Source organism: Drosophila gunungcola, assembly GCF_025200985.1.
Source record: "Drosophila gunungcola strain Sukarami chromosome 2R unlocalized genomic scaffold, Dgunungcola_SK_2 000027F, whole genome shotgun sequence".
In the NCBI taxonomy this organism is placed as follows: Eukaryota; Metazoa; Arthropoda; class Insecta; order Diptera; family Drosophilidae; genus Drosophila; species Drosophila gunungcola.
Window position 1 is genome coordinate 224,967 of NW_026453175.1, and position 26,378 is coordinate 251,344.

The window sequence follows — 26,378 nt, forward strand, 5'->3', positions numbered from 1 at the left end:
ACTGTAGAGATTTTGAGTAAATACTCTATCGTCGCGAAAAACGGATCAACGAAACGGAACGCAAAGCGGACACGGACTGTTTTTTCCGGGGAAAAACGCCGCCTTTCTTTGATTTGTTTGGTGCTGTCGCGGAAAATGTCACCGCCAATCGCCAGCGCTTAGCTGTGAGTGATTTAATAAATAGTTTTTATAAATAATAGAGCACGAAAACACAAGACAAGTTCGCGGAGTTTAAGGAAAAAAGGAGTTGAGAGAAAAGAACATCCTCTGCTCGGGAAACGTTTGTGTATGTTTGTGTGTACTATTAGTAACAAATTATAGGAAGTTGCTGAAGCAAAAACTCTATTTCGCGTCGAGAGAGATCCCAGAAAAATTGGTGTCTACTCCTTGAAAAGGAGTTTTTCGCTTCTTCCTCTCTCTCCCCTGCCCGCTCTCTCTCTTTTGCTGGCACGCTCTCTAACTGTGTTTGTTTCCGTGTGAGTGGTGTGTGCGTGCTGCAATTAAAAACACAAAAAGTCAAGCATTTTAATTAAAAATCTAAATCACAATTATTTTCTAAACCGCCAGAGAGGTGAAAATTGCAATTCGCTCTCTTTCTCTCTCTGTTGGAAGCTGAAGAAGAAGAAGCAAAGCAGACGCCGCACACTAATACCAACGCATTTTCGCTGTGGAAACGGAATCGACCAAAATGTTGTGGTAAGTTTTTGTTGTTTTCGCCTGTTTTTCTGCAAGAATTTATTTTTAATCCAGGAAATGCATTTCATAGTTGATTTTTGATTCTATTTGTTACTGTATTATTTTTGTTTGGTCTGCTCTTTCTTCGTTAAACCCCAATTTTTTGTTTGCCAATTTCCTCCTGCTCCCTTTTTCTGCCGCTGCTTCTTCTTCATATACAAACACGCCCTTTTTTGCGCACCTCTCCTTTTGCCTTTGTGTGTGTGTGTGCGAGGGCAGTTTTTTTTGATAGTTTTGTCAACTATTAAGTTCGTTAAAATTTGCGCAAATTAAGTGATCCCTTTAAAAACAGCTGTCACTATTCCGGCTGCTTCTTCTTTTTTCCTGCACCTAAAACCTGTTTTCATTTGATGCATGGGCGGATAGGGAGTAAAGTTTTTGGGGGTATTTTTTTGATTTTGTAAGAAACTATTTAAACCATGGAACTAATTACATTTTTGTTTTTTAATATAAATTGTAGGACAAAAACTTTAAAGATGAAAATTACCCCCTCTGGAACCGCCACTGATTTTATGTCTTGTGTTTGTGGGGGGGCTGAAAGAAGAAGAATCACTATCAAGAGGGGCAGCTGTTCTTTTTCGACTTTGCTTTAATTACTTCTTTAGCTCCTCTCTCGCCCTCTCCTGTATTTGTTGTTGTTATTCTTCTTGTTTTGGCTGCAACTGCGCTGCTTCTTCTTGCGCTTCTTTCGCCGCAAAACAAACAAAAACCTGCCAAATAGGCGAAGAGGAAGAGAAAGGCGAGGTGGAGAGAGAGCGCCCAGAAAGAGAGAGAGAGATGCGCAGATTGTGCGGGTGGGGCAGCCTCGATTTTCCTCCTCTGCTTCTTCTTAGTGTTTGTTTGAACTTTAATTTATGCCACAACTCTCCAGTCGCTGCTTCCTCTTAAGCCTCTCGTGCTGCAACATTTAAATGTCAATGCACCAGCAGCCAACAACAAACCAAGACTGCAAAACTCCTTTAGCCCTGAAATGGCAGCCAACTTTGCCATGACTCATTTTTTGGCTTTAACGCTTGCTTGCCAAATGAAGCGGGCCAAAGACCCGACCCGCAAAACACAAACAAACACAACAGTCATAGGGCCCGAACCAAAAACCCGTTCGCAAATAGGCACAAAATCAGCGTTACGGGTTAACTTGAAAACCCAAAAAGTGAACGAATCAAATTCAAATAAAACCCCAATTTTTAGTTGCACAATTTCAAGGCGTCTTACTTTTTGTATCTTTTATCAAACTCAGATGATTTAAAGTCACAGCGAATAAAAGCAGAGTTTCTCTGTCTTAAGTTTAATAGAAAATCAATTGTTAAAGATTTTAGGGCTAATGAATTCCTTAGTACCTTTAGCATTTAAACATAGAACAGAGAATATGTATGTCTAAAATAAATAATTATTTTAGAGCTCACATACATATTTGTCCCGTTTTTGTTTAAAACAATGTTCATATATATGAGATTTCCGTAACTCAGAGTTCAATATAATAATACGAATTTACGGAAGTTCCATTGCGGCATGAAATTTGCATGCCGTTCTCTACCTACTTCACCCATCTTTTTGGCCTACTCTTCATTCTCCTATTCTCTCCTCCTTTCGGTCTTCCCCTTGGGCCTAACCGATTCCAAAACACATGGCCGCGTGCAACGCGGATTTCGTAATTGTTGCATTAGAACGGCAAAGGTGTAACGAAGGGGAAGAGAGAAAGAAAGAGGGTGTGACGACACAGTTATTTGAGCACCGTTAGCCCAGTTTTCCAGCTGCTCCTAGATAAGATAAAAAGCTTAAGTATACCCCGAAAAAAACGGAAAACAAAATCAAAACACACATGTCCTCGGTTTACGATTCGCTTTGGTTAATAACAAACAGACAATTTGCTCCCCTTTGCAGTTGTTTTTTATTTGCTTGGCCCATTTCCATTTTATCAGATTTTAAACGTCTAACAGTCGAACCTTCCTAGGTTGAAAAATTTTATAACTTTATAGCTGTCCAACATTTGAAGTAACTAAAAGTAAATCAAATATTTAATTTCGACAATTTAATTTGAATCTTTGTTTATTTGCCGAAATATTTATAAGCAAATTTCACAAAAAAAATATAAACATATGTATTGTATTTGAATAGTGTAGTTCTAAAATTACTGTGCTCTATAGTAATGCAGATTAAAAGAAAAATAAAAAAAAAAAACATCTTTGATGACAGAGTTCTTGAAGTAGTACTGAATCTAAGGTGAAATAGAGAAATATCACTTCTTTTCTTGTGTACATAGAGTTTCTGTTGTTTTTGTTTTTGCATTTTGACGATGACTAAAAGTTTGGTACGCAAAGGCTTACAAAAAAGTTCCAGGTATTTTGGGCGGATGCATCGAAAAGAAACTACAGCGAAAAATACCTCAAAATCTGAATCATCAACTGGCCGCGTCAAGTTTTTGTTTTTGTGACTAACTCGGTGTCATATCAGGCAGCTTTTGTCTTCGAAAAAAAACAAAGAGCGCGGGGAGAAGAGGTTCGTTATCGATGCATTGACCCCTGAACTCTGACAGAGATGTGTGTACAGCGAGCCACCCACATGGATGCCACAACAAATCCAATTAACATTTCCGCATTGTTGTTGCCAAGGCTTGTCCACTTCCACTTCCACATCCATTTCCTCCCACTCTCCACTCATGCCATCCAATCCAATCCATTTCAATTCAGTTTGCATCGGAATCTGAATCTGTATTTGAGTTATGGAGATGCGGGACCAACATGAAGAGCTAGGAATCTTGAGACATGTTTTTTCCTCTCCCCGGTTTTTATTCTGCGTTACCGCTAGCTTCCTTCCATTTGGCCAAGGAAATGGCTCGTGACACAGTTCTTTTGTCTAATGACTCTATAACTAAAACTCCGAGGAAGAACAACAACCCAACAACTGCATGGCCATTTTTCAATAAATCAATTCCACACAGAGAGAAATAACGATCGAACTTGGCTTAAATGTGTCTTTTGTTTTTGGGATCGTAAAGAAAACACATTTTTCAGCCTATCAAATGTAAAATTTATTAACAATTTCAAAATATAAATTATTTTAGATTAATTTTTTTTACTTTACCACAACAAAATGGTTTCAAATCGTTACACATTTAATTGGAACAAAAATGCTTGTAATACAGAACATCAAAAATATTTAATAACAGTTTCAAATTTTTTTTCTCAATGCATTAAATATATTTTTTATACGCCACCTGCATAATTCATAATCCACAAATGCGGAGACCGGCAATCGGAATCGGATGTGTGGAACGTGTTTGGATTTTCTCATTAGAGAATACCCCTTGGATTACCCCTTTTCCACGCAGACTAATTAGTATCTTTCACTTGACCGCTTGTTGATTCAACCATTTGCTTTTGTTTATATCATTGGATTTGTGTCTGTTTTGCCTCTTCATTGTTCTGCGCAAATTCAGGAAATGATTTGATCTGATTCGATTAAATATCGGCGAAATTATTTTGTTTGTGACTCAGAAACGCCGAGCTAGACAGATAAAATAATCGTATATTGGATGGCAAGATGGGAATACGCGGGAGGAAGCTTAAACGTCGTGCCAAGCGGCAATTAAGTAATAGTTAATGGAGGGAATTAGCAGGCCAGACAACAAGAGATAGCTGACAGTGCTGAAAACTGGAAAGTGCCGCAGATATTCTTAAGTCTCTACTTTTCAGATTGCTCTACCCTGTACAAAAAAATTAAAACCAACCAAGTGACGCTGGTCCAGATAACATAACATTTTTTAATTAAACAGTATCACTTACCTAAATATTTGACCTAACTAAGATACATATTAGTTTTAGAAGATAGCTTAACAATATATTAAACAAAGAGTTTAAAAGTGTTTAGTATGTTTAGTCTTTATAAATAAGCAAATGTGAAATATGTATTCCATACAGTTTTAAACTTGAGTATTCTGACAATACAATTGTTGTTTAATATGGCAAAAAGAGATTTCTATTCTTAATAAAGGTTTTGTAATACAAACACATATTTTTTTTCTCTGTAATTTAAGAGGTACCGATTTCTCCATCATCTTAGTGGAAGCTTTATTCTTTGTAAAGCTTGTTGCAATCGGAACGAGGAAAAGCGTCAGCCGTCAACTCAGATTAAACTTGAACATTCTCATACAAATGTGCCTTGTTTGCGTATGCATAACATACAAATTGTGTATATGCGATGAATCTGAGAGCTATATATGGTATAAAATGCAGATATAACCGGAAGCGCAAACTGCACAGATAAGCGGAAAAGTCAAAAAAACGAAATTCGCTTAAGTGGGCAGCTTTCATTGTCTTCTGGATTCTTCTGCCGCAGAAGAGTATACAAAAAATGTCAGAAAAATGTAAGCCATGAAATGTGAGTGGCCAAAAGAGTTCCTGGCTGTAAATATGCTCGTACATTTTATTAGACCTCCCAGCTTGGACTTCACTGTAGTTGGCCATGGGCATCGCACTTCGTACTTAACCACGTTCTCCCCAAGTTGTTTGGCCTGGTAATTGCTCTGGCGTTTAACCATTTTTTACGGCCTAGATATTTTGCCACAACAAACAGAAAACGGCAAGCAGAAAAAAGATGAAAAGCTAAGAAATACATGGACCCAGCCCACAGTTTCATGGGTTTCCCATCTCCAGCTCGTCTTCTGGGTCGACTACTTCACGCTCTAACGCTTGGCTTGCTGTATATGTACGTTTATGTATATCCCAACCCTCTTTTTGCAGATGCAGTGCATCAGATTGGTGCAGATTAATTAAAACAAAATTACGATGTCTGTGGCTAATTTACAATTGTTTAAAGTTAGACGATTGTGGCATGGTGGAAGATTTCTCGGTAGTATCCATATTTGGCCAACAGCAATTCATTCAACCCATAAACAAAAAGTATTTTTTCGGACTTGCTTCTCGGAAAGAGTATAAAAAGAACAGCAAAGTAGGAACATTTGTTGCTTTCCGTTTCAAGGTAAGTTACGATGTGAAAATTGATCATGAAAATGTGCAGAGCAAAGAAATCTATAAAAAAAAATGGGAATATCAACATTTCTTAGAAGCCAAAAATTAATTGAATTCTGTTGTGAGGGATTTGGTGTGGAAAGGCCTCAAAACATTGCCGATAAAAGCATTATCTTCAAATACGAAGGCTTCCCTCTTGACTCGAAAACGGGAAGTGCTCCACTGATAAAATCAAAACAAATACAATTGGGTTTTGTTATGCTGCGACCACATATGAAAAATTTATTTTTGTTTCAGAAATACTGAAACAAAAATATTTAAATTTGTTCATACATTTAGGACCGATAAAATTAGGGGATATTCCCCTGATGATTCACAAGAGTTTTGATAATATTTTTTGCAAAACTGTATGTTGAGGAAGTTTCAGTCATGTTAGTTTTTAATTTGAGAATTACAAATGTGAGTTGGGTAAAAGTATTAAACAGTGCTCAAGTTCTATAAAATTTGAATTAGGGAAGTTTGACTGTATAATCAAGTCGAATTGCTAGGGAACCTAATTATTGTGAGACCGATATCCCCTTTGCTAGGTTTTTCAGCGATGGGCGGTCATGGAAACCGAATTCAAATCGCGTCGAAGTTGCAGGCGAAGCTGATTGCAAAGTCAATCCATCCCGCTTTTTCCCCAGACCGTCTTCTCCCCTTGATCCCCTTCTTATAGCCCCCGCACTTTGCTCAATGGAATTGCAAGCACTTGAAGTGCTTCCGGTCCCTCGGTCTTGAAGTCTGAAGTTTCCAACATCGGCAAAAACAACGAAAACAGAAAATATAAAATGCCAGCAACAATAACACCATCAGCGGGAAGTGAAACGGGGGTGGGGAAGAGGTGTGGGGCTTAAGTGGAGGACCTGAGATTTCTTTTTTGTTTTCAACTAAAAGCTTCCACTAAACTTAAATTTGAGTTTTTTTTTTTTTTGCCATTGATGCAGTTTTTAGGATGGCCTTTCTTGGAGTTCTTTTTTTTCCCAGATCTTGATCGGTTTGGGGAATGGCCCACAGGTGGCGTTGCACTCTTCCGTCTCGTTTTCCCTCGGTAAATCCATCTCTTTTTTTGCCACTTCACACATTCCAATCTTCCTGGACAATTTGTAACTTGAATTTTTTTGTTGGCTGCCTTCCCGTTCTGCTTCTATTGTTATTTCTCGCTCAATTGCAGTGACTTTTCTCCACCCCTTTCTCTCTTTTTTCTCCTTTCCCCGCCTCATTTTTTAGCTTTGGTATACCCTTTCAGAGGATATCATCTCATAGTCATCGTAAGCGGAGAACCACCTATTGTTATTTTAAAGTTTAGACGGAATGAATTTGCAATCAACTTAAATTTGAATGCAGGCTTTACGTAAACTAGAGAAATTTAATTGTATATCGAGTCCATCGAATTGACTCAACTTTTGTAAGTAATTTTTTTCTTAACGCCGCTAAGTATGCATCATGTTTTTTAAATAACACGTATCTTTAATATGAACTCAACTATAGCTTTCAGTATTTTAAGCGATTTTTATTATAATGTTGCAAGGGTATTTCATCTTCGGCTTGCCAAAGTCATCTTAATCGCTCGTTTCCCTTTAGATTATATTATGATTATGATATTTTTATGATGCTCCCCACTTGAACTTTGTGCACCGCCAGCGGATTGTGGAAAAGCGAAGGGGGAAATGGGAGATGGGGGTTGTGCTGCATTGTGACAGAAATTGTAGGCACCACACTCCATTGTGCCAGTGACAGTGTAATAATTTAATAGACTTCCCCTTTGTAGTGGGAAATGTTTGACTTGGTTCTCCGGTCATTTTTTTTATCAGCTGGAGACACAAATTCCCCAACACTACCTACCGACAACAGACAATTGAATCATTATTCAATAATTATCGCTGACAAGAAAAACAAAAAAGATTTGCCGCGCTCCATTAACTTTACGCTTTGAAGCAAAACGCCGACAGAAAAAAAGTATGTTTTCCAAATATGCCCGTTCCACTCCTCAATTTTCCGCCACGAATCAGAGCGAAGATCGATCTTTGAAATGAGTTAAAAAACGATTGGCTGTCTGGGGTTAATTTTTTGGCTAGGCAACGCTAGACAGCCACGCCCACAATCGAAAGTCACTGACCCACAAAGTGGTTGCCTCGAGAAAAATATGCAACAGCTTTGGCAAAATTAATAACTTGTAGATACATTTTTAATTTGCAGCTACTGCCAGAGGCGAACCAAAGAAATAATAATAATAAGAAAAGACGAAGATCATGATGATGACTTGCCGCTTGGCTAGCCATGTTTTTTGATATGCCTGGGAATTCAGGTCATCGAGAACACAATTTCCCATCTGAAACTATATGTCTCATTCTTCTCCGAACCAATCCATCCCCATCGATTAACGCCAGCTCCTTTTGCAAATCGATCAATTAGATCTTTCAGCACAAAAAGATCACAAGTACCGAAGTGCGACCCAAATAAACAGTCAAATTGTGGAGTAATTCCATTTGGCCAACACGTGTGCACAGGTCCCAAAAGCCCGCACCAAGTCCCTTGTCGGGAGTCACACAAATGAGTAAAAAGCAGACAAAGCCTGGCCCCAAAACCAGTTACCACCGAGCTCCTACCCTGGAAACTCCCCTTAGGGGCCAAAAGGCAAAAAGCAGCAGAGCAGACAACAGAAATTACCGCATAAAGCGAGTGGCAACAAGACAAATGAAAGGGGGAGTTTTGGGGGCAGGAAAAGTTAGCCAGACTTAATGAGGATTCGTTGCGACTTTTATGAGCTGCAAGTGAAAAATGAATGAAGACCACTGAGCTAAAAGTTGGCGACTTTAACTTCTTTTATATAGTATGTGCTATTAAACATTTTTTAAATAATAATAGATGGTAACTGTATAAAAAACGAAATAAATCCATAAAATTTATTTATTGGGTATTATTTATTTTGATGTAACCGACCAGAAATCGAGAAATATAATGTGTAATAGCCTGATTCCATTGCCGCATTAGTCGAATTTTGTGGTAGTTATTTCCTGCCAGAGATCCAGCAGTAATGCATTGTGGTACTGCGAGCAGAATTTGCAGCGTGCGCTCTTGTTTTCAGTCATTTGTATGCAAAATAGATTTTATATTCGAAAGAAATACAACATTCGTCATCCTTGTATAAAAAAATCAGCTGTTGTAGTGGTGGCACTAACAAAATATTGTTTAAAATCAGAACTTTCAGGTATTTTTCTAAAATGTCCGGGATGCCTTATGGGATTCCCTGTGTAAATAAATGCTCATTAGGCTAAATGCGTTTTAATGCGCCAGTGGAATCCGGCAAATAAAATGTAATTAAACTTTAATCGAATACTAATTGCAAAAACATTAAAAAGTATATTAAAACAAGTAACTTCACTTGGCTCCACTATTCTAACAATATTTCTATAAGGTTTTCTTTCTGTGTCGTAACAGGAGTAAGGTGCAGGCTGATGAAGCGGAGTTAAGGGAGTTTGTAGGTGCTATAGGGATGGAGCTGGAAGAGCGTTGACTCAACCACCTCTCCTGTAAATAGGATACAAGAGTGGTTCGTTTGGGCTGACAAATTGTTAATATCACGCGAGGAGGGAAATGAGTCAACTCCTAACCCACTGACATCATCGGGAATGGTGAAAATTCCAGAAAAATGTGTCTCAAGGGGAGTTTAAAAGTGTTCCGTGAACTGCCCAGAAGTACAGTGAATATTGCTAGAAGTTACTTACGAGTGAGTAAATAGTATTGTGATATAAATATGTTTTGGCAAACATTATAAACATAAGCACAAGTGAATTTGTCCACCGATATATGCGGTAGTCACCCTTGAACCGGGCTAAACATCGAAATTCAAAACGACAACATTGAAAAAGTCTCTCGAACCCCGAACTTTGGTCCCTTAGAGAACTTCCTCCCTTCGATGCAGAGAGCCAATCTAATGTGTAAACTCCTGTTCAGGGGTTGCAGTCCCAAACCACCCTTACCCACACTCTCGTCTGAGTATCCTCCCCCTTTAGTTGAGTGCCAAATATTTCACTTGTTTTTTAATTTTTGCTCTCTCTGTTTGTTTTATTTTGTTCAGGTTTTTATTTTGGATAATTGCCCAGGGGCGTCATTTTCGGGGGTGGGCATACTTTGGGGAAGCGGCACATGTGCCCCTACCGCTCACAACCCCTCCTATTTTTCGACCCACACCTTAAGTTTGCCCTTCAATGGCTTTGTTTTATTTTGGAATATGCGAAAATTAACTGGTAAAATGTTGGCCCATTAACAGGGGTAACTCATCCTCTACAAACATTTTCCAATTAAAAAAGTCACCCAACACCGTCTTCTTCTTTCTGCAGCAATGTTGCATCAACATTTCCGGGTAAAAAAAAAAAACTACAAGTGCGTGCTTTTGAATGAAGGTTTTTCCAGGCGGAACTCTATGACGCAAGCTGAGGGTTTTAGGGAAGGTTCGGGGAGTGGGGAAAACTAGGTCAAAATGCTTGGCCCAAGATGTTGCCGCTGGGCGTGGCTACGAGGGGCGGCCCAGATCTTCTCTAGGGCGCTGACCTGATTTTTTCTCCGCCTCTAAAATGCAAATGCCTCGTCGTTTCATTTTACTTTTGTTTATTGCGGCTTCCATTATGACTTGTGTCTTTTGTCATTGCCCAAAAAATAGAAAGAAAAAGTCCAGCAATTCGTTTCAGGTTGGTTTGGTTCTGATTCCGAGTTGATTGTTCTGCGCGGGTTATTAATTCATCAGCAAGGCTTTCACTGCTGGCCATGGTTAATTGATGGGTTATATTCTGGTACGGTTTTCAAGGTTCCAAACCATCGATTAATCGATGGGGAGTTATTCTCAAGAAAAAACGTAGTTTATTACTTTTTCACTCCGAGTTCGTTGACCTGTGAGCTTTTCCTCTCTCTCTCTCTCTCTCTCTCTTTTTTTTTTTTTTTTTTTTTTTTTTTACTTTTTGGGCTGCTTTTAAGGCAATTGCCTCATTACGCAAATGCCTCATAAAATATTGTGTGCGATGAGGTCAAAACGATTTGGCCAATATCAATACATACCCATTCGGTCAGAAAAAGGACCACAGAAGGGCTGTTCGATTAGTTTTCAGTGGAGCAAGTTAGGTGGAAGAAGTGGATTCAACAACTGTTCCAACTTCCCTCGTTAGCTCGAGGAAGAATATGGCAAACATGGCCAGCCAGAAAAAAGAGGGGGAAGTTCTCATTGATTTTCCCACTAAAAGAGGTGGTATCTGTGGGATACACGTGTGTCTGCACTTGATTTACGAGCTAAAACTGTAATCGCATCTATATCTGTATCCTCTTCTTTTCCGGTCTTGCAGATCTCATACCCTTGGAAAAGCAAAACTCTGGAAGCGAATTTCCCTCCACAGCAGGAAAACGAAGAGAAACCACAGCTGAAGCAGCTAGGAAAACAACACAAACCAAATTGCAATGACGTAAGTTTACACGGCGGGCAGAACATTTGACAATGAATAGATACAACACTCGCTCATTTACTTACGTATCTGCCAGATACAAGTTTTCTTGTCAATCGCTTGTGAAGGACACTTCAATTAGGCAAACGACAATTTCTGACTTTCATTCAAATTGAGTTCAATTCACATATTCTCCGAGCTTCACATTTTCTGAAAGTCTGATTGCCACCTTAAAATTGCTTGTCTATGACATTTATGGGTCAACTTTTAAGGTGAATATTTGCTGGCACTTTAGTCGAACACAAAGAGGTCAACTTTTAGTTAAATAGTTGCGCTTCCATTTCTTTCAGTTGAGGTGCAAATCTCTCTCTTAACATTTTTGTAAGTTCATTTTCTTGACACCTCGAAATTGATTTGTAGGAAATTTATGGGTCGACCTTTTAAGAAACTCATTTGCCCGAATTTATGGCAAACCCCCAAACCCAGTTCCCTGGGGATGGGGGGTTAATTTTGGGGAAGTAGAGCAGCTAGCTCCTCGTTTATTAATCCCCATAATTTGTTTGGGTCTAAAAGCGGGGTGCGGCTTCCCATTTGGGGAGTTTGCCTACTGGAAAGCTGGTAGAACACCATACCCTCACGATAAATGAATTGTGAATAAGCAAAAACGTTGCAAGTTTGCGTTTATTCAGTTTTTTTTTTTTTTTTTGGGTGTGTCATCATTAAAATATTGTCTCCAAGGAAATCCGGTCAGCTAAGCCAGCGTGTGCTTTAAACTTAATTTCTGGGCAACTTTTCGCCTGAATTTGTCCAGTTCGTTTGGGTACCCAGTTGAAATTCCGCCGCCCAATGGGTAACATTTGTCCCACGGAGCCGCTCGAAGGGAGTCTGCCGAATTGGTGAGGGGCAGATGCATCTGGCGCCTGTTTAATAAATGCATCTATCAGTGAAGTGCTCCCTAATTGCCGCCCCATAATTGCTGGCTTATCAAGTGCATTAATCACATCGAATTTTGGGAAAAGAACGTTTTTTGAAAAATCTATTAACCCCTTAAGTTGGCGGACAAACAGAAAAAGTTTCCTTCTGTTTACTGGCAACAAACGAAACGAGTTTCGGTTTTACCGGGCATTATTTGTGTTTGAGTTTAAGCCACATGAATGTGAATATACATAAGTAAATATGAGTGACTCCTCGGAATCCAACTTTAATCCTTTTGGTTTCGAGCTTGATTGAAGTCGGTTTCAGTAAGCTGAATGGATCCCCACCTATCGTCACCTGTGCCGGAGGATAAGGAGGTTGAGGAGTAGGTGCTGGAGTGTGACCCAAATCCAGGCTTTTGTCGGGCTTTATGAGTGACTGTCATACTGAAAGAAAACTTGATTCGATGTTGTATGTTAAAAGTGGTTTAAAAGAACAGAACATGTCGCATTAATTGAGCAACATAATAAGTAATCATTGAATAGCTAAGTGAATACTTTATGTAAACTATAAAACTGAAAAAAATTGGATCTGAACGTTTTTGTGAACTTAAAAATTATACCGTTTTAAGAACAAATCACTTATATAGAAAGCATACTAGCAAAGCAAAGATACAAAGTACACAAATTTGTATTTAAGTTGGGAACTAGTAAAAAAATTATATGTTGTGTTTTTCTCTCAGTGTATTCCCGGCAGGAAGCGCTCCTCCCGTGACGAGTTTATCGCGCAGTGATATTCGATATTGATTGAAGCCCCCACGCTCCCCCCAGCACTTCTCGATGTTTGCCCTGGGCAAACCGTTTTGAGTCTCCTGACTGCCTGGCAACCTACTTTGTGACTCCGACTGCTCACATGTGTGGGCTCTGTTTGTTTTTATATTTTTTTTTAATTTTTTCTGCTCGCTGTCTGCCTGCGGGTCTTTACGGACAGCCATATGGATTATGGTACTCGCACTCGATTTGCCCCTAAGAAACCAGAGAAATATTTAGTTGCCAAATCATTTAAGCCGCGGCACACGCTTTGGACCAAAAAAAAAACACTGAACTGAACCGATCTGAACTGAACTGAACCATTCTGACAGAGCCATTAAGGCTAGACGATAATCGGCCGGCTCAAATCGGAGATCGGTGAACCTCCAACAACCACTACACAACCACTTACAATGGGCCACAATAATGTTAATTGGAAATTACGTTTAGGAATTGTTGAGGGGCAAAAACCGAAACAGAAACCGAGTCGGTAACAGAGACTCAGTGCTCTCAGAGTTAAGGAGCTCCAAGTTGAGATTTACTATTTTATATATGAATTTTTCATAACATGCTACAAGCTGTACGCCACGTTTTCCCCTGCTTTTCCCGCCCTAATCCCCGCTTTTCGCCGCCAAAGAACAGTTGAAATGGAGGGAAAAAAAACGCAAAGGAAAAAATACTTGTAATAGTCACTCGAGGGGGAAATATAAATTATTGAGCTCGTTTCTTAAGTAATTATCGCACTGACGGACGGAACCAACTCACTGAATCACAAACTGACCGAATGACTAACTGACGGATGGAGAGAAGGACAGAAGGACGGACGGACTGACTGACTGACTGACTGACTGACAGACTGGTTAAGCGACGATCACGAGATTGCCAGCAGAAATGCCCCAAGCTCAACTTTGTATGTTTCGAGCGTTTATCGTATACCCTTTTAAATTGCATTGTATTTATTGTTTTGTTTAGAAATTATCTGTTATATATTTTTTTAATGTAACCTTCGGGGAAGGCTTGGTAGAATTTTGTTTTTAAAGTTTTCGATAGCTTCTTTTGTTACAAAATAGACGCAATGTCATACCATGAAGTTTTGCATCTAAAAATTAATAAATGAACGGTATAATAAATTGTATTTTAAAGACAAAAGAAATACTATTTTTATATTGAAGAATTTTAAATAATGCTGTTAAAATATAACCCCCTATGCAATCCTCTCTTTGTAAGGAAAGATACTGTTTTTAATAGTTTCTATGCAGACGACTTCCCCTCATCTTTTAATTGTCATGGCATTTGGGAATCTTCTGTAGAGGCTGTGAGTCAGGTTGTGCTCTATCTACCTGGCCATTATGCTCCGGGGTCATACCGGCTCAACCGCCGTAGCACATCTCATCGTTTCTCATTATTTTATTGACTTTGAAGTGTAATTATTTGCCTTTTAGACGAATTCAAAGCGCAGCAGCCGCTAAAATAAGAGAAAAAATAGAGATTGTGAGTCGATTCTCATTTTCTCGCTCACGTCTTTGCTGCTCATTCGCTTTTATATTTTTTGTTTTCCCCCTCGGCTTTGTTTGGCTTGGCCTCGACTAAGAGATCGTTTCGGTCTGGGACCTAGTCTCGATCTCGGTCTGGATCTTGGCTTTAGTCTCCAGCGGGTCTTGAGTGCGTTCGGACGTGTCCAAAGATCGGCGACCGGTGTTCAGTGGGCAGAGGAGCCAAAGAGCCTAGGCAAACATAAATTCGATATTTCCGATCGTTCGGTTTAGTGGCTTCGTGTGTTTACGTGTGGGATCGATCGTGGGATCTGCTTAGTGTCTGTGACGCCTCTGCAAATATTGGCCAACGGTTAATGGCCATGAAGAAGCTCTATGCCAAGACCTCGTTTACCAGCAAGAAGCCGTCGAGTGCCGCCAATTCCACGCCGATTTTGGCCTACCAGCAGCAGCCGGGCAATGGGGGGATGTGCGAGTTTCAGGTGGCTTCTGGCCATTCCGGGGAGCTGATCCGTCGCAGCCAGAGCATGCATCACAAGATGTCGCCATCCGTCGGGGGCTTGGGCTCCAAATCGGAATACTATAGCATTGAGGAGCTGCAGGAGTTGGATTTGCTGGACTATCGCCACCCCATGTACCATCATTATCAGCAGCAGGAGCTGAGGCAGCGCTACCACGAGCACGAGCAGTTGGTGTTGCAGTTGCCCAAAGCCAGTCCCAAGGCAGGGCCCATCTATGAGGCACCTCAGAGATCTCAGCAGCAACAACAACAGCAACAACAGCAGCAACAACAGCAGCAACAGCAGGATCAGATGTTGTATGTACCGACAGCAACTGAAAGAGATTCATCAAGTGCAGCCTCATCGATAGCCAGTTCATCTACCCTAACTCTATCCCCATCCCCATCCTCCCCATCTTCTCTGATCTTTTCCACTTTGCGCAAATGCGTTTCGCCCTCGAATCCGAGTCCCTCAGTGAATTTGAATCAGAACCAACCCTCGAAAACTCAACCCTCCAAACTGGGCTGCTCCATGTCGTTTTCAATTAGAACAACAACAACAACGGCAACAGCAACAGCAGCAACACCACCGACACAACAGCAACAGCAACATCAGCATCAGCAGGCACAGCAGCAACACAAGCAACATCTCTATAGCAACATACATCATTATCTGCTCCAGCAACAACAACAACAGCAGCAACAGCAAAAATATCACACATTACAACGTCGCCATAATTCGGTCAAAGATAAATTCATTGGGGGCTTTACAACGATTTTTGCGTATGTGTAACCCACTTCCCTAAGCGTCTGTCCTTGGGTTCTGTAATAACCCCCTATTTTCCCACTTTTCTCCTTTAATTCTCCACTCTCAGCACAAAGCGTTCGGCCCTGGATTTATTTGCGTTTTTGCAACTTATTCTACGTTTTTTTCTTTTTAGCCGCTTTGCGAGATCGGTCAGAAATCAAAGAACTCTTAACCCCACATCCAGCTCAACTCCCCCCGCACTTGCCGTTTAATCATAATTATAATTTAACGCCAATTAAGCTGGAAAACGATTTCGTGTGCACACGAATCTGCATCTGCATATGCACTCAACTGCAGCTTCAAAACCTAAGCTTAACGCACGAATAAATCTCTCGGGTATGGAAAATTTCACCTGCCACATATTGTAAACACTCCCAGAGCGATTTTCAGTGGCTCAATTATAGGCATACCCTTAGCATCCCATTTTGCTGCCCATTTGTTGCACACTTTTCGACTTTCATTTGGGTTTTCCACGCAGCTGCACTGCGGAAAATCTATTTTCAATCAAGTGACAAACTTGATAAAGAGCGATTTTTTTTATTAAAAACATCTTTCATTTGAAACTTTAAAACTTGTATTTTTGTTTCAACAACTTGAACACAATTGAACACAATATTTGTGAAAAGTTTTTCACATCCCATTAAAATGATTTTTAAATTTCGTATATTATGACTATGATTATAATTTTTTATCTGCTTATTTACTTTTATTTTCAGTTTCTTATGAAACGTTAAAGATTTTATGAGTTTACGATTCTTGATCTTATTCATTTAAATCGTATAAACTATCTTTGGCACAGAATTAAGATAATAGTACAAATCCACGTATTAATCACGCTTTATAGCTCACTTACGTGCGAAAATGATCAAAAGTTTTGTTTATGTAAGGGCAGAAGTATTTTGTCAATGAAAATGAATGATTCACAAAACCTATTAATAATCACAATTAAAAAACTTTTCGCTCTAATTATATTTTAGGACTCAATGACCTAAGAAAATGACACGTAAAATACTTTTACCCACTTCTTTTTGCAAAACTTCATTTCCTTTAATTATTATTTAATACATAGTATCCAATTTGTGCGATGGAAATCGATTCAATGGTAAAAACAGAAATTTAAAAAATTGATTGACCGCTATTGTTTTACGATATTTTACTGTGTGCAAAAACTTCACTTTCGTTGCCACTGAATTCGATGCAAATCAAAGCCGCTGAAGCAGGCAGGCTCATACGACTTGGCTCCGATTTGTCGGTTGTTATATAAGGCCCTGAAACGGCGCACAGCTGTGGCCAGCGTTTGGATTCGGATTCGGATTGGGATCCGTCCGTCCGTCCGTCCCCCCCGTCCGTCTGAATGTCCGTCCCGCCGATCTGTGCACTCCATTTAAGTGCAAAACTACTTGCGGCTTTTGGCCGGGCCAAGTCTGAAGCGAGAATTCTGCAGACTCGACTCGTTTGGCGGCTGCTCTCTGTCATTATCTCTCTGTCCCCCAGTAACACACAACTCGCAGCAACTGCGAGCAACTCGGAGCAACTTGGAGCGGTGCAGGCCAGGCCAGTAAAAAATACAGAAAAAAACGGAGCCATAGGATAGAAACACAGCCCCAAGTTGAGAAAAGGCAAGGCAAGGCAAGGCAGCTCGTCATCGCCTTTGCATTTTTCCAATGAAGGCGTTCATTTGTAGCTTGCCATGTTTACTCGGTGGCTAGCTTTAATTGTCAACAGCCTGCGGGTAAAGAATGCTGGAAGGTTGAGAGCTTGCGTTCATATTAGAACTTTCATTAGAATCATTTAATCGGTCCGTGTGACTCGAGACGATCAACTGCTGCATGCTGCATGACAGGTGTGTGAGCACACAAAGAAATGCATTGCACTTCCTGTCCTGAAACTTAGGGGGGATTATAAGGGGTTGGCTGGCATAGATCAAAGCCCTTACTCACTCGAGTCGTGTGAGAACTCTGAAAAATCACACTAAAGTAAAGTGCAGTGGAGTGGGTTTATAGAGGAAAATATTATAGAGCAGATTTAATGATCTGAAAACGATTACTCATTGCGACATTCATTCTGGGAAGTCTTAATCGACTTTAAGAAGTCATATTTAAGTCAGCAAATCAATCTCTTTGAACTTGTTAATTCTTTCGGATAAGCCGTATTAAACTATTGAATACATTTCAGTGTACAGAAGTTACTTTCGAATCACTACTACTACTTAAAATAAGCATTTTAAAGAACTTCTAATTCTATCCAAACAATGTCAACATATTTGTATCTATTATACATATTAACTCTTTTTAGTGTTGATAATAAAAAAGTCTAATTTGGAGACTTTATTGAGATCAGCTTCCGCTATGTTTCCCACGATCTTTCTAGTTTTTTTTTTATAAATCAGGTTTAGACAATGTTTATTATTAAACATTCTCGAGGTATTCTCACTTATGTACAAAGAATTCAGACGTTGCTGTAAGAAAACTCTTTCTACCGAACAAAACTGAAATTCTATGAACTCCTATGTTGTCCACAATTTTCTTTATTTTTTCCTTGAGGCGAAAGGTATCCTATATAATTTTTCCCCTTAAAATTCTTTATATGTCTCCATCATCTTTCTCATCCAAGCGACTACATCCCACATTTAAATCACGCAGCTACTCACTTACACTTACACTATTTTTTCTTTCAGTGAGCAGAGTATAATTGGGGCCAGAGCCTCTGTGATGGTGTACGACGACAACCAGAAGAAGTGGGTGCCCTCGGGCAGTTCGTCGGGATTGAGCAAGGTGCAGATCTACCACCACCAGCAGAACAACACCTTCCGAGTGGTGGGGCGAAAGCTGCAGGATCACGAGGTGGTGATCAATTGCTCCATTCTGAAGGGACTGAAGTACCACCAGGCCACGGCCACATTTCATCAGTGGCGCGATTCAAAATTCGTCTACGGGCTGAACTTCTCGAGCCAAAATGATGCGGAGAACTTTGCAAGGGCCATGATGCATGCCCTGGAAGTGAGTAAATCCCCAATATGAGAGTAACTGATCTGGTTTCTAATGAAATGAAATGTATTTTTATGCAGGTGCTCAGCGGTCGCGTGGCGAACAATCCAGGTGGTCCGCCCACAAATGGAAATGGCTACGAGGAGGATATGGGCTATCGCACGATGACCAGCGAAGATGCGGCCATTCTGCGGCAGAACAACAGCATAGGTGGTCACGTCACGCCCTCGGCTCAGACGCCCACCTCGCAGACCAACCAGAACAGCATCCCCCAGAGCCCACCGACGCCCCAGGGTCATCACCGCACCAGCAGGTAGGCAGCACTTTCATTAACAGTGTTGGATACGCCATGCTCATTATAAAGGGAAAATCCATTAACTTCTTGTCAAAGCTGTGAACCATTAAAGGAATAATGATCAAATCTTATTTAAATTTAAATGATGAAATAACCATCTTCTTCAAACTTCAAATTTCGTTTTTCCAATCAATTTTATGTCTTTTTATGAATATGGTACAAAGTTTAAGAAACTCTATAAGATTGTACACTCAGAAAACAAAACGATGGGCCTGCCATATGTAAATGAAAACATGAACTAACCGGCTGTAACAGGGTATATGTATTCCTAAATATAATATATATGACAGACTCATCAGTTAAAATATTAAAAATAAATTTAAATTTACTCACTTAAGTCAGAAACTGTTGTTCTGTCCACTCACGCATGAGCAACACCATCCAACACTTATCCTCGTATCCGTGTCTCATCTCTCACCACTCATTGATCCATCCGCATCCCTCGCCGAACCTTTGCTCACCCAAAAAGGAATTCCCTCAGCGCCCCACCGGCACCGCAGCCCCAACAGCAGCAGCAGCAGCAACAGCAGCAGGCGCAGCAGATGGGTCAGCCGGGATCCCACTACGGACCCACTGGCAACGGACCCACTTCCAATGGCCTGCCTCCGCAGGTTAACCCACAGATTCCGCCGGCACCGCAGCAGCAGCCACAGCAGCAACAGTTTCAGCAGCAGCAGCAGCAGCAACAGCAATATCAGCAGATGGTCCAGGCTCAGGCGGGCTATGCGCCCAATCAGGTGAGTGCCAGACGCTATAACCTCGCCCCATCCCACAGTCCTCATGCGGTATTTCTGTTTCATTTCATTGACAAATTGGCTTGATCCCGAATCTGAATCTGAATCTGAATCTCCTGAAAACCCTGAAATCCCCGCACCAGCAGTATCAGCAACCCCACTACGTGCTCTCCAATTCTAATCCCAATCTCACTGTGCACCAATACCCGACACAGCAGCAGCAGCCGCAACAGCAGCAGCAGCCACCCCAGCCGCCGCTCCAGAACGGTGGAATGTACATGGTGGGTCACGGACATCTACCGAGCTCCGCGAGCGCCAACAGTGTTGTGTACGCCAGCCAGCAGCAGATGCTCCCGCAGCCGCATCCGCAGGCCCCTCAGGCGCCGGCGATGCCGGCTCCGGGCTACGGAGGTCCTCCAGTACCGCCACCCCAGCAGCAGGCGGAGAATCCGTACGGCCAGGTGCCCATGCCGCCGCCAATGAATCCGTCGCAGCAACAGCCGCAGCCTGGTCAGGTGCCGCTCAATCGCATGAGCAGTCAGGGCGGTCCGGGTGGCCCGCCGGCTCCTGCTCCGCCCCCGCCACCACCCAGTTTTGGGGGAGCTGTTGGCGGAGGTCCGCCGCCACCAGCCCCGCCACAGATGTTCAATGGCGCCCCGCCGCCACCAGCCATGGGCGGTGGCGGAGGTGGACCACCGCCGGCTCCACCGGCGCCGCCAGCCATGGGAGGCGGACCACCACCGGCTCCGGGCGGTCCAGGTGCACCACCGCCTCCTCCTCCGCCGCCGGGAATGGGAGGAGCGCCTAAGAAGGATGATCCCCAGGCAGATCTCATGGGCTCACTGGCCTCACAGCTGCAACAGTTCAAGCTCAAAAAGAATAAGGTAAATTTATTTTAACAAGAAAGGAAGCAAACTTCGTCCAATTCGTCCGATTGTAATGGGTATTTGTTTAAAAACAGTTATGCTAAGTCGCTGAATTTTTCGGTAATAGTTTCTCGAATTTCTATTCAAATATATAAAACAGCGAAGTTATATTTGTAGTTCATTTTGCTTTTCCGATTGTTCTTATGGGAGTTATATGAATTAAATCAAATTAAAAACCAAATTCTGCAATAAATTAAATAGTTATCTTGAAGAATATAAATATAAATTTTTAATTAATTTTCCTTTTCCGATCGTCCTTATGGGAGATTTATGATTTTAATAATTAATTAATTAATATTTATCTCGAAGAATATGAAAATAAATTGAATGACTGCGAAGTTTTTCATTATTTTTTCCGGTTTTTCCCATGGGTTTTATGTAATATGATTTAGACATTAGACTCGTACTGATTGCAATATAAGTATTTTTTGGAAAATCTCAGATAGCTTTAAAACTGCGTAGAATCGATAATATATATATATATATATATTTACTGTTTTTCAAACTTTTGACTGAAATTATAATAGAAACAACTAGTATTTGAAGTTGAGTCTTACCTTGGTTGTATCCCCTTTTTACAGACCACCACCTCTGCTCCGGAGAATAGCGGCAGCAGCACCTCCAGCGGAGGCAGCGGCAACTATGGAACCATCGGACGCAGCTCCAACGGCATGGCCTCCATGATGGACGAGATGGCCAAAACGCTGGCAAGACGACGCGCTCAAGCGGAGAAAAAGGATGTGAGTACCCATCTCGTTCACTCCAGAATACTTAATCATAATTTGTTGGTTCATTCAGCCCGATCCCGAGCCCGAGGTGAAGAAGCGGCCCTGGGAGAAGTCCAACACGTTGCCCCACAAGCTGAGCGGAGGCGCCGGCAGCGGATCGGCTGGAAGTGGCCATGAAGGGGCGAATGGAAGCTCGGGTGGAGCTGGGAGCAACACAACGAACAGTGGCGGAGAGTCCCCGCGACCCATGCGCAAACGGTTCGGCAGTGCCAGCGAGGAGACCATTCTTAAGGTGGGTAATCCTGGCCAGAATCACATTAGAGGTCTATAATCTCTATCTCTAAAGCAGGTAAATGGCGATGGCCTGTCGCTGGCGTTATCCAACGGCGACTTGGACACACTGAAGGCTGAGATAGTACGCGAAATGCGATTAGAGATCCAGAAGGTCAAAAACGAGATCATAGAAGGTATGTCGAGATTTGAAACAATTAGATATTTTAGAGATTCATGTAAAATTGTTTAAAACCGATAGGTGAACCAATGTCAGAGCTTTGAAACACAACTTTAAAGTCAATACGATAAGATTTTAAAATTTTAAAATACTTTTTCAAATTTAAAGTATTTTTTTAACGATATAAGAAAACACGGCATAATTTTTATCTCATTTTAAAGCTTGTTATTAAAATATACCTTAGTAAGAAGGTGACACCGCAATTAAATATACCATTTCCGACTCTATATTTCAATTTACTTTTCCCAAAGTAACGTGCCGATTCTAATCAACTGAATGACTAATAACGTATTATTTCTAATCATATCTGATTAAGTTAAGAAGCAAATAAATAATTAATAAATTATTAAATACCTAATTCTTGCTTAATGTATCTTAAAGCTCTTGAAGCTCGTATCTATCTTTAAAATGCAACTCAAAGAAATAAATTATTAAAACTAAAAATAATAGCACATTTACATTATTATGAAATAATAATAATTCTACCATTCTTACAGCTATCAAATCGGAGTTCAATCGCAGATAGATCAAACCATTGTCACGATAAACGCCAACGGGCACCAGGCTCCAACGACTGCTGTCTCCCATCACTGCTGTCGTCCCGTAATTGGACGAAGATCAGGATCAGAATCAGGAGCCAGGAGGAGAGCAGGAGCCGGGCGTGTAGTTTAAGACATTCGCGAAGTATTCGATGATCGAAGCTCGCAACATTGCCAGAATGTTGACGATCGATCTACGAGGCAGTGGCTTGTGCATTGATACGCATATTTATGATGCACTTGCTCTAGGCTAACAAAAACATCTAGGCTAACACAAACACACACACACAAATGCCGAGGCGAAGAAGAAATTTAGTCAAAGTAATTATATTTTAAAGGGAAGAACTGCTTACTTTACCGACTTCTAAGTTATGTAACTAACTCTGTTGTACATTATTTTGCATAAGTCTATAAGCCAATTTTAGTGTGAGAACAGGAGGATTGCTTGCAATGTTCGGTATATCGTAACCCCCCCGCCCTCTCTTTCTTTTGTTTTCCATACCCCCCACCTCATCCTTTTTAGTTTGTTATGATCACCGGGATTTTTCCATTGTTTCGTACCAAAATCAAAATTAACAACGTTTGTAATTAAACATAGAACTTATCTCTCTATACACAAACACAAAAACAAAAACATGCATATATATACGGTTTAATATATATGGACTACTCATTAACCTAACCTAAAGGGAACTAGTATTACGACTCAAAACGAAACGAAAACAATTCCACAAACGTCATCCATCAATGCTCCCAAAAATGAAAAAAAAAAAAAGGAAAACTCTCCACGCATTTCCTCCAACAAAACCACAACACTTTCCTAAGCACACGATCTCATACGACTCAATTTAAGAAGCAGCAAGTCTTCAGAGTAAATCAGAAACAAACAAAAACAGTTCAAAGCGGAATTGAGCGTGGTGTTCAGGACTCAGACTTAGTTCGAGCGACTTAGCGTTAGTATCACATGAATAATCCCTGCGATCCAGCGATCTATACGATCTATACAGCGAAATTAGAAAGCTAAATTAACAATCGACTGCTGCGTATTATACACATAAATAATACTTATAAATATTTAAAGGAAAGCCACTAAATATTGTACACTCCTCCCCAGACTCGGCGGACAAGCCGATCCTGAACATATGCGTACCAATTCAACTTCCATATACGACTAAGACTAAATAGCGAAATTATTGAATGATAGCAAGCCAAGCAAATCGGAAAAAGGTGGATCAGATGGCGAGGAATAGGAAGACCGGACAGGGGCAGAAGAAGGAGAGTTTAGTTCTTAAGCATAACGAAGTGAAATTGTTTATTAAGTGGACAAAAATTTATTTATACTGAAGAGAGAGAGAGAGTGGTAGTTGTGTATAATTCGAATGCATATATACATTTTAATTTTTTGTAATTTAACAATAATTTATATTGACTGTGCAAGGTTGCGTCGATATATGATTATATAGAGTATATGAAATACCTAGTTATATGGCGGCCACACACACGGTCCGGTGTGTATGTAAATGTTATGATTTTTGTATTTTTATATATGATCTTTGCATTGCGAAAACAATGGAAACAATTTAATATTAAACACACGTAAACTATTTTAAACGAAGCAAGCGGAAATCGATGCGCGTTGCAGCGGGCGCAACTTTTTATGTATTAAATTAAATATATTATACACTTATATACAACCAGAATATTCAATATACATACAAGAGATGACGAAACGAAGAAGCAGCCGGCATTAACTCGAGATCAAAATATATATTAAAAATCAGCAACGGATTCACTTAGATCGTTAAGGGGCGTAAGTTATATAGCGGCGGCGATCGGGACGGAATAGAAGCGCAAAAACATTATATGCATATTCAACAAAAGAACGTAAAGTGAAATAAACAAGCAACGTTTGTATGTAAAAACCCAGTCTGTGTTTTTAATTCTCTAAACCTAAAACATAATCCGATTTTTTGAAGTGTGGGTTTGGAAAGCGAACTCTCGGGGAAAGCAGGTCTAAAATCAGTTGTACAACCCGTAAATGGTGATTATTTTTTGAAACGGAGCTTATTCTTTTGATAGCATTATAGGCAGATCAATATATTCCACAAAGGCTTGGACATTTTTTTGAGCTGCGTTAAACAATTTTTAAATCGGTATCAGCGCTCTGTTACCAACACAATGTTAGTTCGCATAACAGCATGCTGTTTGTATTAACAGCCTATACGATATAAAAGCTCGGCTTTCCTCCAAAGCAGTCTTGCATTTGCTTTAATTAACATATATGTTTATAGAATGTTACATTTTTTAATAACAGTAACTAATTATAATAACATTAAGAGACATAAACATATGAACTTAATGTTTTTAATTCTAACTTTTATAGTTAGTCCTTTAAAAAAAACTCCAAATAATTTTATCTTTGCGATTTAAATTAGTCAAAAAAATAAAAATTTTTATTAAACTTTATTAATTATTTTGTAATATCTAAAATTTCCCAGTGGACACAAAAACGATAGTTAGACGAAACTAGCGGAAAGTGTTCGTATACGGACTTGAAAATGATACAAATCAACGAGCGTAGACTGAAGGCTTGATAAATGTTCGCAATCGAACTTAACAAAGAACGTTTAGTCGACAAATACCGGGCCATATTATTTCACCTTTATGTCCAGTTTTAACTCACTTTTGATCCCGTTTGCAATAATACTGCGAAAAATCAGACAACGCTCTATAAATGTATTTAAATATTAAACATTAATTAGCTATACAAGTCCCGGGGTCGAATCCGTTTTCGAGCTATCAAAAATGATACTTTTACTGCCACAAACTGAGCGACTAGTAATTCGATTTTGTATCGTTCTCGACTGAAAAACCGAGTATCGTTATACTTTAAAGTCTCGCTTTACTATCGCTTACAAAGTTTTGGTCCACTGGGTTTTTTTTTATTTTTAGATAATGCCGTTACTAATAAAAATTTTGTTTAGTTACAAACAGGGTTATCAACTCTTTAGGTCATATAATAGCTAAAATAGCCTTTGAAAAAGCTAGAAAAAGCCAGAAAATGTTGAAGGCTAAAAACGCTAGAGTATCTTATCGATATTTTGAAAATAGCTTTTTTCCCCGCTAAAAGCCGTTTTATGTGAATAGCTGGCAACTCTGTCCTCGAGCTTTCGCGGGTTCTCTTCGGAACTCTTGCATTCTCTCTTTTAAACTCAACGAGTAAGGTTGTTTTCGTCGGATGAAAAGTGAAATAGCGGCGGCAATTTCTTTTGTTCTAATTTATTTTCATTTAATTTATTTTCAAAAAAGCTGAAACCAAAAAGAAAAACAAAAGAAACGAAGCGAAAGCAAAGTCGTTAGGTGTGCGCGCGTGTGTGTGGATGTGCATGGGAAATTTGGCAACAAACCGCAAAAATATTTGTTGTACCACAGCAAAAAATTTAAAAAGCATTGCTGAAATACAATTTAACATATAAACTGCGCGTGTGTCTATGTGTGTGCTTGCTTTACAGAAAAATAATTTATTAAAATGCCGAACTTAAATCGAAATTAAACGGTCCCCAAAAGAGCGTTCTTCATTGATGCTGTAAACAGCTGATTGTTTGTCTCTCTCTCTGATTCTCTTCTGCGGTTTAATTGTTGTTGTGGTTGGGAAAAATTTAAATGTTGGCCAAGTTTAAATAGAAAACTACTAAATAGAATGTGTGGCCCAGTAACGTGGCAGTGGAAACTAGTAAAAACTAAATTCGGATGCTACAGTGTAAAGCAAACAAAAGTCGACGAAAAATCTACATAATTTGAATGTTATGATTTTTTATCGAATACTGGGCATTGAAACATAACAAAGAAACCAAAAAAAACTTTTAAAGACAGGCGGAAGCAACCCACGACATTGAACTTA

At 40.1% G+C, this 26,378-nt stretch overlaps 2 protein-coding genes across 14 annotated transcripts in view; one reads left to right on the forward strand and one right to left on the reverse strand.

The window, feature by feature from the left end:
- Nucleotides 1-24,399, forward strand: LOC128256759 (protein enabled). 13 transcript variants are annotated; one of them, XM_052987352.1, is made up of 11 exons: nucleotides 2-164; nucleotides 568-696; nucleotides 11,078-11,194; nucleotides 18,375-18,696; nucleotides 18,765-18,997; nucleotides 19,509-19,776; nucleotides 19,917-20,657; nucleotides 21,281-21,439; nucleotides 21,498-21,719; nucleotides 21,774-21,894; nucleotides 22,436-24,399. In XM_052987352.1, the coding sequence occupies exons 3-11, from the start codon at nucleotides 11,190-11,192 to the stop codon at nucleotides 22,462-22,464; spliced, it is 2,100 nt and encodes a 699-aa protein (XP_052843312.1). In that variant the 5' UTR covers nucleotides 2-164; nucleotides 568-696; nucleotides 11,078-11,189; the 3' UTR covers nucleotides 22,465-24,399. The 13 variants fall into 13 exon arrangements, with proteins under 13 accessions (XP_052843310.1, XP_052843311.1, XP_052843312.1 ...); XM_052987350.1 differs by lacking the exon at nucleotides 11,078-11,194 and having other exon boundaries at nucleotides 1-164; XM_052987353.1 differs by having other exon boundaries at nucleotides 2-696.
- LOC128256765 (zinc finger protein 33A) overlaps nucleotides 1-26,378 on the reverse strand; it is a 181,192-nt gene that overhangs the window by 18,529 nt on the left and 136,285 nt on the right. The window lies entirely within an intron of this gene.